Raw genomic sequence first — 14,646 nt, 5'->3', positions numbered from 1 at the left:
AGGGAACTCATTCAAATTGGCAAAAATTCTACCCCGAAGCACAGGGACCTGTTATATTGCTTTTAGTGCCGCTCCAAGTAGAGCTGAAAGCATATTCCTGTGTCCCAGAGCATTGGGAGAAGGCTTGTCCAGATACCAATCCAGAGGGCTAGTAAATGTAAAGAGGGGAGGAGAGGATCGCTACTACTCCCAACCAGCCCAGGTGAATAAACAATAAGGAGCAGCCTCAGCCTACATGTCTCCAATGCTGAAAGCATATCCCTGTGTCCAAGAGCATGGCGTGCAGCCTTGTCCAGATACCAATCCAGAGAGCTATTAAATGCAGAGAGGAGAGGATCGCTGCTACTCCTGACCAGCCCAGGACAATAAAAGATAAGGAGCGACCTCAGTAGGGCTGCAACTGACGATTATTTTCATAATCGATTAGTTGGCTGATTACCATTTCAATTAATCCATTAATAACCTTTAGGGCCCTTTCACACGAACGTGTCCATGCATGGGCTCTGCATTGCACAGCGGGGGGATCGCTCCGTCATTCCCCGCTGAGCAGGCAGATGACAGGTCGGTCTCTGCACACTGTGCAGGGACTGACCTGTCAGAGCGCAGCTCTCCTCTATAGGGTATCGGATGAAGACGGACCGTAGAGTCCGTTTTTATCCGATCGACTGATGGAAAAATAGGGTTTCCATCAGTCACACTTTAGCGGATCTGATCGGGTCGGATATCAGCAGACATGTCACCGCTGACATCCGTAGCTCCATAGACCGGTATGGAGCGTCTGCTCAGGTCTGCCTAAAAATCTGACAGGTGGACCTGAACAGTCCACTCGTGTGAAAGGGGCCTTAAAAAAATGTGTGGTCTATAATTTAGTTAATATGTAGTTTTAAAAAAAGTCCATTTATTCTTAAATATCTCTATGCAGTGGTAAATATAAATAAACTGTATGGTTAGGGCGCAAAATATATTATCCACTCTGAGAATAACAGACAGAAGAGATATATACTGTATATACTATTAGAGGATATATACTATTAAAAGGGTGAATCCGGTAAATATCATCAAAATCAGAGATGATTTTTTTTAATTAAAAGGCAAACAATGTTTTCCTTAAAAAAAAAAAAAAAAATGGACATATACAAAAAATGTAATTTTAAGAACGTTCGTTCGAATTTCTAATTGTTAGTGGGGTTAAGTCAATGTTCATTTTCAAACACAGTGATAGGAAAATTTGGAAATAACAGAAATCTTCTTGGTCAAAGGAATTTTCAGACAGCGCATGTGGTTTTCGTTCAGAAATAACATTCTGTTTTTATAACGAATGTAAACAAGTGAAAATTTCAAACATTCTTTCATTCAGCGAATGTACAAAGATTTTTCGTCTGAATATTCTCGTCTGAAAATTGATCCATGAGGCAGCATAAGGCACACCTATATAGTTTGCTTTTGATCTGTTTCTGCAGTGCTTTTTGCTGTGCATTTTGATTTTTGTGCACGTGATTTTACTGCGATTTGCGGTTTTGCATTTTTTTGGGGCAAATTTGTTGTTGGGCAGATTAAAAAACACAAATTGCTGCAAAAACGCATTACATGCTTTTCTGCAGCTTCTCCATTGAAGTATATCGACGCTTAGCATTGAAAAAAGTCCCTGACCCTTTCACATAGATGTGAACGTGTTCCATAGGAAACCACGTAAATGAACTGTAGTGCGTTTCTGCAAAAAGCACCAAAAAAACACATAGAAGCGAACCAGGTCTAAGACGTTCAGTAACATAATGGTGTTAGAAAAACTAAAATTAGCCCTTTATAGTACAAAAAATACAGATGACCACTACTGTAAGGAGTTCATTTTTTTACTGTAGAACTGTGAAAGTAATGTATACAGTAGCGATTATTTGCTCTTTTTGTACTATAAAGGGCTAATTTTAGTTTTTTTTAACCCCATTATGTTACTGGCCCATTAATTGATTATGAAAATAGTAATCGATTAATTTCATAATCAATTACCGTATTTATCGGCGTATAACACACACCCCAAGTTTAGGAGGGAATTTAAAAGTATAAAAAAAACTTTTAGGAGGGAAGTTTAAACCACTTGCCGCCCGCCCTATAACAGATACACGGTGGCATAGTGGTTTCAAAATCCTGACCAGACGTCATATGACGTGATCAGGATTTCGAGCCGCCCGGGGGCGCGCATCGCGGCGATCGTTGTTGCGGGGTGTCAGTCTGACACCCTGCAACTACGATCTCGGTAAAGAGTCTCCGACAAAGACTCTTTACCACGTGATCAGCAGTGTCCAATCGCGGCTGATCACAGTGTAAATAGGAAGAGCCGGTGATCGGCTTTTCCTCACTCGCGTCTGACAGACGATCGGCTGCTCCTCTGACAGGGGGGGGGTCTGTGCTGATCGATTATCAGCGCAGCCCCCCCCCCCCCCCCCCGAGGATGCCCACACTGGACCGCCAGGGATACTACCATGGATGCCCAGCACAAGGTATGCCACCCTAGACCACCAGGGATTCCAATCAGTGCCCATAATGGATGCCAATCAGTGCCCACAATGGGCATCACTGATTGGCATGCATTATTGTTTGGCACTGAATGGCATCCATTAGTAAAGTATATAATACAATGCCGCCTATCAGTGCCCATCCGTGCCGCCTATCAGTGCCCATCCGTGCCACCTATCAGTGCCCATCCGTGCCACCTATCAGTGCCCATCTGTGCCACCTATCCATACCCATCTGTGCCGCCCATCCATACCCATCCGTATCGCCCATCCATACCCATCCGTACCGCCCATCCATGCCAGCTATCAGTGCCAATTTGTACCACCTATCAGTGCCCATCCATGTCACCCATCAGTGGCACCCATCAGTGCCGCCTATCAGTGCCACATATCAGTGTCCATCAATGCCACCTCTTCTGTGCCACCCCATCAGTGCCGCCTTATCAGTGCCCATCAGTGTAGCCCCATCAGTGCCCATCAGTGAAGGAGAAAACTTACTTATTTACAAAGTTTTGAAACTGAAACAAAAAAAAAACATTTTTTTCAAAATTTTCTGTATTTTTTTATTTGTTTAGCAAAAAATAAAAACCGTAGAGGTGATCAAATACCACCAAAAGAAAGCTCTATTTGTGGGAAAAAAAATGATAAAAATTTAATTTGGGTACAGTGTAGCATGACCGCGCAATTGTCATTCAAAGTGCGACAGCGCTGAAAGCTCAAAACTGGTCTGGGCGGGAAGGTGTTTAAGTGCCTGGTATTGAAGTGGTTAAGGAAAAAAACTTACATTTAAATGCCCATCATTGCAGCCTAATCAGTGTAATTTGTAGCCTTCCATTTAGCCTCGTCAGTCATTTGTAGCCTTCCATTTAGCATTGTCAGTCATTTGCAGTCTTCTCTGTGTCTTTGCCATTTAAAAATGGCGCTGCCGAGATACAGAGCGGATGTCCTGTGTATCTCTGCGCCGCTCGGTAGTTCTCAGTGGCTTTCGGGTATTTTAGGGCACACTCGGCCGTTCTGGGCTATTTTTGGGCACACTCGGGCCGTTCTGGGCTATTTTCGGGCACACTCGGCCATTCTCGGCTATTTTTGGCCGTTCTCAGCAATTTGTGTGCGCACTCGGCCGTTCTCAGCAATTTTCGGCCGTTCTCAGCAATTTTCGGCAGCACTCGGCCGCTCTCAGCAATTTTCGGCAGCACTCGGCCGCTCTCAGCAATTTTCGGCAGCACTCGGCCGCTCTCAGCAATTTTCGGCAGCACTCGGCCGCTCTCAGCAATTTTCGGCAGCACTCGGCCGCTCTCAGCAATTTTCGGCAGCACTCGGCCGCTCTCAGCAATTTTCGGCAGCACTCAGAACGGCCAAAGATAGCCAAGAACGGCCGAAAATACCCAGAAGCCGCAGAGAACGGCAGAAAGGCTTAGAAACAGCGGAGGATCGGCGTATAACCTGCACCCTTGATTTTAGGGGGGGGGGGGAAGTGCGTGTTATATGCCAATAAATACGGTAGTTGTTTCAGCCCTACACATCAGCTTACATGTCTCCAAATACCCTATGACTAAGCCCCAGTGGGTGGGGCAAAATGCATCAGGGTGCGTGGTTTGGTGAGACATGTAGGCTGAGGCCTCTCCTCATCGATTATTGATCTGGGCTGCTCAGGAGTAGCAGCAATCCTCTCCTCTTTAGACTCAAAACACAAAACACAGACCATTCAGCAATCATCTTTAAGCCCACGTTCACATGGGGCCGATTTGGCATGCAATTTGACATGACAAATCGCATGCCAAATCGGCGGCTATTTCCGGCAATAGCACTGTCCGAATTGGTGCGACGCTGTCTTTGCGGCCCTGCACAGATTCAGGAACTACTTTTGGTGTCTTTAGGGGTGATTTGAATAGACATCTATGCATGAACCCGCACAGATGTCTGTCAAGTTGTCCCCAAAGTTGGACTGTATTGCCAGTTTAAAATTGGGTTAGTTCAGCTGAAGTCGCATGGTTTCTAACTCTGTCAGTGTGAACCTGGGCCAACTCTGACTGCTCCAAACAGGTGAAATAGATTGGCTGCTAGTGAAACTGCTAGCTGGCTTTTGCAATGAAATTATCAAAATACTGGTACTCAATCCCCATCTCAATATACATTTTTTTAGTCCCCTGCCAAGACAGGCGGCCATATACAAAGTTGTCATTTCACTCACAGTCCACCCATTCATACCACAAGTCCTTTATCCAATACACTCACTGTGCACCAAATTGCTGAAGTGGATATATTTAAATTAATAGAACTTGCAATACCTTGAAAATTATTCAAACACGATCCATACCCATCTGATTATTGGGTAGGGAAAAGGTTCACTTCACTGGAAACAGAATATCACGCTTCTAGGCTTACCCATTTCAATCTTGCAGGCCACAAGGGAGTGCTGCTGATAAAAAATCCGTTCATTGTCATTTGGGTTGTGGAAAATATCCCAGAAGCCATCAAGCCTCATCCCTGCATAAAAGCTGTTACTTGTCATATTCAGCTGCCCAGCTTTCCAGTTTGAATAAATCACAACGGTCTCGTCATGCCAGCGAAGGAGATTTCCTAGAGAAAGAAAAATGATGCCACATTGAGAGTAAACACAAATTGACATCAGTGAAATAACATGAATGACTTAAAAGTCCAGCTTAGATCTGCAACAGAAAGAAAATAAACTGTAGCAGAGCATATAAAATCGAGCATCTTTGCACCATTTTTCCTGCATGCTTAAAGAAGAACTCCGGGATAGGCAAAAAAATCCCCCATTAGTACACCCCTCTACACAATACACTAAACAAGTAAAACATTTGTGAAATTTTTTACCATTGAATTAGAATTTTTAGAAAGTCACAACTGTAATTCAAAAGATAACAGCATCTGCTCTGCCCAGGAGGAGGTGTTACAGCAGGGATTATATCATATCCTCTCCTCTCACTCTACAGGAAAAGGAACTACATTTCCCATGACTCTTTGGGAATTGCAATGAATGGGGGGTGGGAGGGTACACTAGACTTACATGTGAACAAGCCCCTCTTCAACATAAATCACGCCCCCTCATTCTTCAGCCACACTGCTGAGCACCCAGACAGCGAGGGGATAATCTTAGAAATGTAAAGCATGCATGTGCAAAATGTTTAGTTCATTCTATGTAGTCTACATTAGTTAAAAATTTAATTCTCTAGGTTTTTCGGTTACGGTCTGTGACTGCTATCTTCACATGCAATCTTTCCCCTTCCAGTCACAACAGGAAAGATACAGTTCACTAGAAAAGAATCAGCAACCACCCCAATTAACTACGTCAGCCTCGGAAGGATTTACCCCCTTCTGACCAGAACACTTTTTGCGATACGGCACTGCGCCGTTTTAACTGACAATTGCGCAGTCATGCGTCATGGCTGCCAAACAAAATTGACATCCTTTTTTTCACCACTAATAGAGCTCTATTTTGGTGGTGTTTGATCACCTCTGCAGGTTTTAATTTTTGCGCTATAAGCAAAAAAAAAAAAAGAAGAATGACAATTTTGAAAAAAAACAAAAATAGGTTTTTTTGTACTCACCATAAAATCCTTTTCTCTGTAATTCACTGATTGACACAGCTTCTCTCTTTAGACCATTGGGTTGTTATGCCACCTTCAGGAGAGGACTAGGCATTACATGTTAACATGTGATAATAAAAATAGAACTTTCTAGTTCCACCCAAGGGGCGGTCCCTTAGGTAACAACCCTTCAGCATGCTACTGCAGCCTCAGTACGTCAACAGGCAGTATAATGTAAAGAAAAATATGAGGGGCGGGTGCTGTGTCAGTTGGTGAATTACAGAGAAAAGGATTTTACGGTGAGTACAAAAAAATCCTATTTTCTCTTATATTCACCGACTGACACAGCTTCTCTCTTTAGACCATTGGGATGTCCCCAAGCAGTGCCAAAACGAGAGGTGGGAAAACAGCAAAAAAACTTCATCCACCGTGGCATGTGGGAGCTAGTACAAACTTTACCCACAAAATAACTACAGTGTGTGGCATAACTACCAAAAAAAACCAGGGTGCTCCTCAACAGAGAAGCACTACCCTCAAACCGCACCAAAACTGTGGCAACAAATGCAACAGTGCATTAACTTTAAGGTACTGCGTTTTTACCCAAAACAACAGGAAAAAAAATTGTATGTGCAAATGCAATTATACAGCTGCCTGCAAAACTTTGCGGCCAAAACAGGCATCAGCCGACGCACCGACATCTACCTTGTAGAATTTTGTAAAAGTGTGAACAGACAACCAAGTCGTCGCTTTACACACTTGAGCGACTGGCACTTGAAGGCCCAAGACGTTCCAATTGTCCTGTAGCATGGGCCATGACCGGAAAGGGGGCACCTGCCCCTTCTAAGCGTAGGCCTGTACAACAATCTGTCTAATCCACCTGGAAAAATGTGGCCGACGAGACCGCCATGCCTTTTTTCGGACCAGCCACCGAAACAAACAAGGAGTCTGACTTCCAGAAGGGAGCCGTGACAGACAAATACCCCACAGAGCCCGAACCACATCCAGGGAATGGAGGGCCACCTCCTTAGGATGTGTCGGTTTAGGACACAGCGATGGTAACACAATGCTTCATTGATGTGGAATGCCGAAAAACACCTTTGGCAGAAAAGAAGGTTGCGAACGCAACACCACCTGTGGATAACCAAATAGGGGGCGACTTGCAAGACAAGGCCGCCAGTTCCGAAACCCCCCTGGTCGAGTGATGGCCACTAGAAAGACCACTTTCTGAGAAAGAGTCAACAGGGGAATATATTCCAATGGCGGTTTCTGAAGCGCCGCTAACACCAGATTCAGAGTAGAGCAACGGTGGACGCACCAGAGGAACTACATGTCGGACCCCTTGAACAAAAGTGCTCACTAGAGAGTGAGACACCAGGGGTCACTGAAAAAAAAAGACAGCCAAAGCTGATATTTGTCCCTTAATGGTGCTTAAAACCAATTTCTGGTCTACACCTTGCTGTAGAAACAGCAGGATCCTGGATACAGAAAAGGAGCGTGGACGCCATCCTTTCTCCTCACACCTGGAGATGTAGGCCTTCCAGGTACGATGCTATATCTTCCGAGAAGAAGATTTCTGTGCTCTCAGTATCGTTGGGATCACAGAGTCCGAAAGACCCTGGTTCCTCAACACCTGGCTCTCAATAGCCATGCCATTAAAGCCAGCGATGGTAAGGCAGGATGGCGAATCGGACCTGGAGACAGAAGGTCCTCTCGCAACGGCAGTCGCCATGAAGTGTCTGCCACCAGGCGCACTAGGTCTGTGTACCAAGGACCCTGAGGCCAATCTGGGGAAATCAGTATTATTGGGATCCCCTCGGCTTCCACTCTACGAAGCAGACATGGTAACAGTTTTAGTGGAGGAAAAGCGTAGATCAGCTGGCACTGATCCCACGGAGCCGTCAGCACGTCTGACGCTTCTGCCCACGGATCCCTTGTCCTGGACACGAATCTTGGCACCTTCCGATTGAGACGAGAGGCCAGAAGGTCCATGTCTGATGTGCCCCACCGCAGGCACAGTAGCCTGAACGCCTCCAGATGCAATGCCCATTCCCCTGGGTCCAGCATCTGGCGACTTAGATAGTCCATCTGCCAGTTCTCCACTCCCGGGATGTAAATGGCCGACAGGGCCGGTACATGTCGCTCTGCCCCCCGAAGTATGTGAGCGACCTCTCGTGCGGCGGCCGAGATTCTTGTTCCTCCTTGGTGATTGACATATACCACAGCTATGGCGTTGTCTGACTGGGTCCTGATCGGACGCCCTTGCAGTCTCATCGACCATGTGGAGAGGCATAGCTTGATCGCTCGATCGAGCAGATTGATCGGCAACTTGGATTTCTCCATCGACCAGAGGCCCCGAGTCGACTCAACTCCCATTACTCCACCCCAGCCGGATAGGCTGGCGTCCGTTGTGATCACCGTCCATTTTAGAGGTAGGAACGACTTCCCAGTCTCAAGTACCAGGGACCTCAGCCACCAGATCAGGGAATCCCTGACTAAGTGGCTCGCCTGAATATGTCAATCCAGGGACAACGGAGATTTGTCCCACTTTGTCAAAATTAATTTCTGCAGAACTCTGGTGTAGAACTGGGCATATGGTACTGCCTCGAAGGAGGCCACCATGAGTCCCAGGACTTGCATGCAGAAGTGTAGCGACTACCACTTGCGGTTCATCATCAGTCTTACCACGGCACTGAGAGTCTGCAGCTTGTCTGAAGGGAGAAACACTCTCGCTTCCATGGAGTCCAGCAGCAAGCCTAGGTACTCCAAATGCCGAGTTGGTACGATCACCGACATCTTTAAGTTCAACAGCCACCAAAATTCCTGCAGGGTCTGCATGGTGATCGCCACATCCTCCTCTAACTCTGAGGCAGAAGATGCTCTCAGCAGGAGATTGTCTAGGTAACCCACGATCGCGATCCCGCGTTGTCGCAGCAATGTCAAAATAGGAGCCAACACCTTGGTAAAGACTCGGGGGGCTGATGCCAAACCAAAAAGGCAAGAGCCACAAACTGGTAGTGGGCTTCCCCAACTGCGAATCGCAGAAACCCAATGACGAAGGCATATGGGTATGTGCAGGTACGCATCCTGGATGTCCAAAGATGCCAGGGAGTTACCTTGGAGTGCAGCGACTACTGAGCGAACTGATTCCATTCTGAACCCCTGTACTTTTACAAAGTAATTGAGGGCTTTTAGGTCCAAGATTGGACGTACCCCTTCCTTCTTGGGGACTACAGTTTGAGTAGAACCCCTGGAAACGTTCCGATTCCGGAACAGGTACTATCACCCCACGATTCAGCAGCTCTCTTACCGCCCCCAAGAGGGCCTCCCGGCAAGCTGGGAGTACGGGTATACTGGAGGGGAAGAATCTGTTTTGCGGCCAAGAGAGGAACTCCATCTTGTAGCCGGAGGAAATCAGATCACAGACTCATTGGTCAGACAGCCGAGAGGTCCACCGGGCTGCAAACTCCCGAAGGCGACCCCCCACCCGAGTTGCGGGTGGGGGCAAACCTTCATGCAGTAGCACTTTTGCTCTCAGGCTTGCGGTTCCAGGGATGTTTTTGTCCTTCAGAAGTCATTCTGTCGGGCTGGGGACGTTTGCGAGCTGAAAATGAGGGCCCTTGCCTACGGCATGGCTCCTTAGCCTTCCTGGCCTGTGGGAGTAGTGTACTCTTACCACCTGTGGCATTTTTAATAATGTCATCCAAAGAGCCGGTCGCAAAGGAAGGGTAGATCCGTCAAGCCTTTTTTGGATGCCTGGTCAGCCGACCAGCATTTTAACCAAATCAGGTCCCTCAGCACCACTGCTGACACTGAAGCCCTGATTGACAGAGGGAGGGTATTCAGGGCCGCGTCACAAATGTACTTAAGGCCTGCACTAATTGGTCTGCTAGTTCCATGCAGACAGGAGAAGCCTGTTCTCCCAATTCGTGGTGCAACAGTTTTGCCCACTCAGTGTCTGTGACACAAGTGCGGATGCCAGTACTGGTCGCATGGTTGACCCCACAACCGTAAACAAGGAACGAGTCACTGCCTCGGCCTTCCTGTCTGTGGGATCCTTAAATGCAGGAGTCCCCTCTACCAGGATGGTGGTTACTTTGTTTCCATGACCGGAGGAGCCGACCACTTCTTGAGAAGGCTTTCCTCCAAGGGGTAACGTACCGCCATATATTTGGGGCCCAAAAAGGTCCATTGCGTTCGACCCCATTCCTTGTAAATGAACTTGTCAAAATAAGTCAGATACGGGAAAACCTTAGGTAAACGGGCTGGCTTACGGGACCCAAAAGGGACTGCAACATCAGCAGAGGGATCTGCTGGCTCCTGAATTTTCAGGGTATCATGCACAGCTGTGATAAGTGCTCCAACAAGTGCTTTATCGTGCACAGACCCGGACGGGGACTCATACTCACTGTCCGAATGATCCTGGTCAGCGTCATCTGAAACGACAGAGCAGGGTCCAAGTCTACTTCAGAGCTCTCCCTGGAGGGCGGGGGGGGGGGGGGCAGGGGCCACTTTATAGCACCTTTGCACCCACGCACCGCCTCCATCTTGGCAACGAACGAATTGAGGACCGCCGACAAAGCGTTCAGGGGCACTGCGCATTCCGCAGACGAACCGGTTGTAATTGCCTGGATTTCGAGGGAAGAAACACCAGTTTCTGTCTGCCATCTGTTGGGGACTTAGCACAGTGATGGTCCCATCCTCCTTACTGCTGCTGGCTGAGGGGCTCTTTCCCGCAGGACTCAACACCCTGACAGGTTCTGCGCCTTGGCACACTGACGCAGACATCAGTAGCCCGCTCATATGTGCGCCCCAGAGCATAAAAGCTCACCAACCACCTCTGGAGCCAAGGTATGTCGTGGCCGGCCTAGCGCATAGCTGCGACCTGCACACACTCGCTGGCCAGGCTGGGGAGACTACAAGGATAAGGGTATCCAGCCTGTCACCCAGCCGGCTGTTGACAGCAGATCACAGGATCATTCATCTTGCAAAGCTTCTGCAGAAAAATCCACAGACCTATGGGCCCGTCAGGGTTCCTAGGTCCTTCTCCTTCACTAGGCAAAATAAAACTGAGGCTGCAGTATCATGCTGAGGGGTTGTTACGACATTGGCTATTTAGCATGTAATCAACTGTGTCCAACCACAGCTGATCACATGTAAACAAATCCCGGTTATTGGCATTTCCTTTCCTCATTGCTGTCTCTGTGTGAGGAGAGGAAAGCCGATAAATTGGCTTTCTTGTGACAGGGGACATTTACACAGAGAATCTGGGCACTGATCATCAGTGCAGCATATAAATGCCCATGGTCGGCAGTGGCGCCTCATTTGTGGCCGTCAGTTAGGCCTCATTAGTGGCCGCCAGTTAGGCCTCATTAGTGGCCGCCAGTTAGGCCTCATCAGTCGCGCCTCACCAGTGGCCATCAGCGCTGCCCATCACTGCATGGGGAATACAAGGAGGAATCGGGAAGAGAGCCGGCCAGATCACACAGAGAGGGGATCTCCCACTGTGACACAGTTTAGAGCTGAAATGCTGGCCGCTGTCAAACAAAGTCTTCCCTCCTGGACCGGCTCCTATGATAGACAGCACACTGGTCCAATGCTGGGAAATTGAACCAGTGTACTTTCTATCATAGGAGCCGGCCCAGGAGGCAAGACTTTGACAACAGCCAGCATTTCAGATCCAAGCTGTGTTACAGCGGGAGATCCCCTGTCTGTGTGATCTGGCTGGCTCTCCTGCCAATTATCCCCATTCAGTGTTTTGGTTTTCATCTTCCCCACAGTTTCCTGGCTGATTGCTTCTAGCAGAATCAGTGTGGCTTTTTTACAGGGCATAAGAGAGGCCGGGGGGAAATTGCCTCCCTGCACCAGTGGGTCCCCCCTGCCCTGGCCGGGTTTGCATAGCAGAGGTGGATGATAGGCTGATGGAGATACACGCAGGATGAGGGGGGGGGGGGGAGACATGGGGAGTGAGTGGCTTCAGGAGGGGAATTAGTGGGGGCAGGGAGCAGAGGAGGACAGAAGTGCATCCCTGCTTGCTGGAGAACACTACAGATGGGACATGCCAAGACCGGTGACTGGGGGAATAGGAGGAATAACAGCCACCGGTTTTACAAACAGGAAACCCCTGGGAATTGATGATTTAATGTGAAAATCCTCCGGCTATTTGAGAGCAAAATACTGAGTTAACAAGAAAATGGATGACATTCGGTGAAGGACATCAGCAACAAGAACATGTAAAAGATACTGCCATGATCAGAAGACATGATTTTTTTTTCCAACAGTTCTCATGTACTCATCAGTACAAAGGATACGAGAAGGGGCCCCCATGTCACAGGTTAGGAATCACAGTTACCCTGAACACTTATTACAACAATTGCTTTGCCTTATGTACTTGGACATTCTTCAATTTATAGAGAAAAAAATCATTGTAAACATGGTGGCTAGGGAAGGTAAACATTGAACCTGGTTCTTTCAAATGATTAAAGTTTATATCATTCAGAAAATGTTTTTAAAGTATAACTAAAAACTGCTGTACAAAAGTGTAAGTGCCAAATCCACTTACTATATGATGCACAAGCCACAAAGTAAAAACAGAAAAAAATTAAGGGGAAGTCCACCCTAATATCACTACATCTACAGGCATTCAAGATCTAACACTAACCTATCTAGCCCTTTAAAGAAGAAATCAATATACATAAATTTTATGAAGTTGATCCGGACCAGTCCAGTCCGGTCCAGTCCCATACTGAGCTGTCAGCGGCGGCTTTGCTGTGTAGGGGTGTGTAGAGCAGGCAGCCGACAACGGAAGCCCCATAGTATGTCTACGGGTGATGCCACTTCCCATTCACTTCACAGCTGTTGTTGTCTGTCTCCTCTGCCGAGCTTTCACCACAGGAAACTGGACCGGAGCAGCTTAAAAAAAAGGTATTATAGCGATTCTTTCTTTACAGCACTAGATAGATTAGTCTTAGATCGTGGATGCCTGCAGATGTAGAGATTTTAGTGTTAGAGTGGACTTCCCCCTTCCCTGACTTAGCCAATCCTCCTTCAGCTTATGACAGTTTATAGTTCTAGCAAATCCCAACTCTTTGTGCCAACCTACATGCAACCAGCTTGCAATATACATTACATATACAGAGCATCTTACCATGTACATCATAACGCATTCCCAGCCATACCCATCTGGCTAAGTCTATGTAGGGCTGCAGCACACCAACTATAAACTGATTTTCCTCCTCATTTCGAATGCTCAGGGCGTAAGCATCAGGATCTGCAAGACAAAGTGTTTTGTAATTGATAACAAAGCCAAATTTCCAAATAGAGAATTCTAAGCATTCTAATGCTATTCTCAATCATTCCAAATTGCATGCTTACGTTAAATATATACACCTTTTATCACACATGTTTTTAATTGATTGGCCAGTTTCCACTTTTTATAGCATTAGAAGCATGCACATGTAAATCAGTAAAGCAGGGCTCCAAGTCCTGATGTATAGGATATTACAAGATGATTAAAGTAGAACTAGAATGTAAAAGTAAAGTAAAGCAGAATGTACAACTTTTTTTGCCATTTTGGCTAGCGTAAGGGAGCGTTATAACCCCAGTCTGATTTTTTGATATTTTTTTGGCCAACCGTGTTCCATTGTGGAGATTTTCCTTCACTTCCTGTCCCAGAGCCAAACAGGAAGTGAGAGGAAATCCCTACAAATAAAAGCGGAGCGCCACCCAAAAGGGGAAGCTCCCATTCCCACTTCCGGGTTAAATTGCAGCTCAGCGATCTACAACTTTTCTGGCCCCTCCTTCTGAGACACACAGTCCCAGAAGACAGTGGGACCATTTTGAAAGCACGACTCACGCATGTGCAATAAGAAACAGGCTGTGACATGGCAAGGCTTCACTTCCCATTTCCCTTACTACAGACGCCTGCACCCGAAGCCAATTGACAAATTGGGCTGCCGACATTGAGGGATCCCTGGACAGGTAAGTGTCCTTTTATAAAAAGTCAGCAGCTCCAGTATTTGTAGTTGCTGACTTAAATTTTTTTTTACAGACTGGAACTGCTCTTTAAAGGGTAAATTCGCCTTTACAGAAAAATCTGTAAGGTGAACTTACACAGGACCTCCTCCTCACCTCCGAAGGGATTTCTAAGCCCCGGACTCCCGTGGCGGCTATACCGGTGCTCAGAATGGGAGATCGCTGCACAACAGGTCAGCGGGACTGTGTGGGTTGAAGAGGAGGTCCTGTGTATGTTTACATGACAGCTTTTACTGTAAAGGCAAACTTAAGGGAATTCCTTTGGGGAAATATACACACAGACACACACACACACACACACACACCATGCCCCATTATTTGTGCTTTTAGGCTGCATTCACACCTGAGCGTAGTGTTTTCAAGCGTTTTTTTGCGGCGTTTTTACCGCGATTTGCAGCGTTTTTTACCGCGATCCGCTGCGTTTTTTTACCGCGAATTTGTGCAGGGCAAAAGGTCACCAATGTTAAAAGAAGAAAAACGCCCAAATCAGCCCGATTTGCGTGACAAAAAAGGGTCTGGAACTTGTTTGAGCTTCAGGCGTAGGGCTTTAGGCG

The 14,646-nt window shown here is 47.0% G+C and overlaps 1 protein-coding gene across 1 annotated transcript in view; it reads right to left on the bottom strand.

The window, feature by feature from the left end:
* Positions 1-14,646, bottom strand: part of LY75 (lymphocyte antigen 75) — a 200,633-nt gene that overhangs the window by 27,566 nt on the left and 158,421 nt on the right. Inside the window, exons 29-30 of the mRNA XM_077447606.1 lie at positions 13,206-13,328; positions 4,896-5,090 (exon numbers count right to left, since the gene is read on the bottom strand). Coding sequence (XP_077303732.1) covers positions 4,896-5,090; positions 13,206-13,328 — 318 coding nt within the window. The remainder of the gene's footprint in view (positions 1-4,895; positions 5,091-13,205; positions 13,329-14,646) is intronic.

The sequence above is a fragment of the Lithobates pipiens genome, unplaced genomic scaffold, assembly GCF_037356315.1.
Source record: "Lithobates pipiens isolate NorthernLeopardFrog02 unplaced genomic scaffold, aLitPip1_a1.2 Scaffold_22, whole genome shotgun sequence".
NCBI classification, from domain to species: Eukaryota; Metazoa; Chordata; class Amphibia; order Anura; family Ranidae; genus Lithobates; species Lithobates pipiens.
This window is presented reverse-complemented; position numbering and strand designations above follow the sequence as displayed.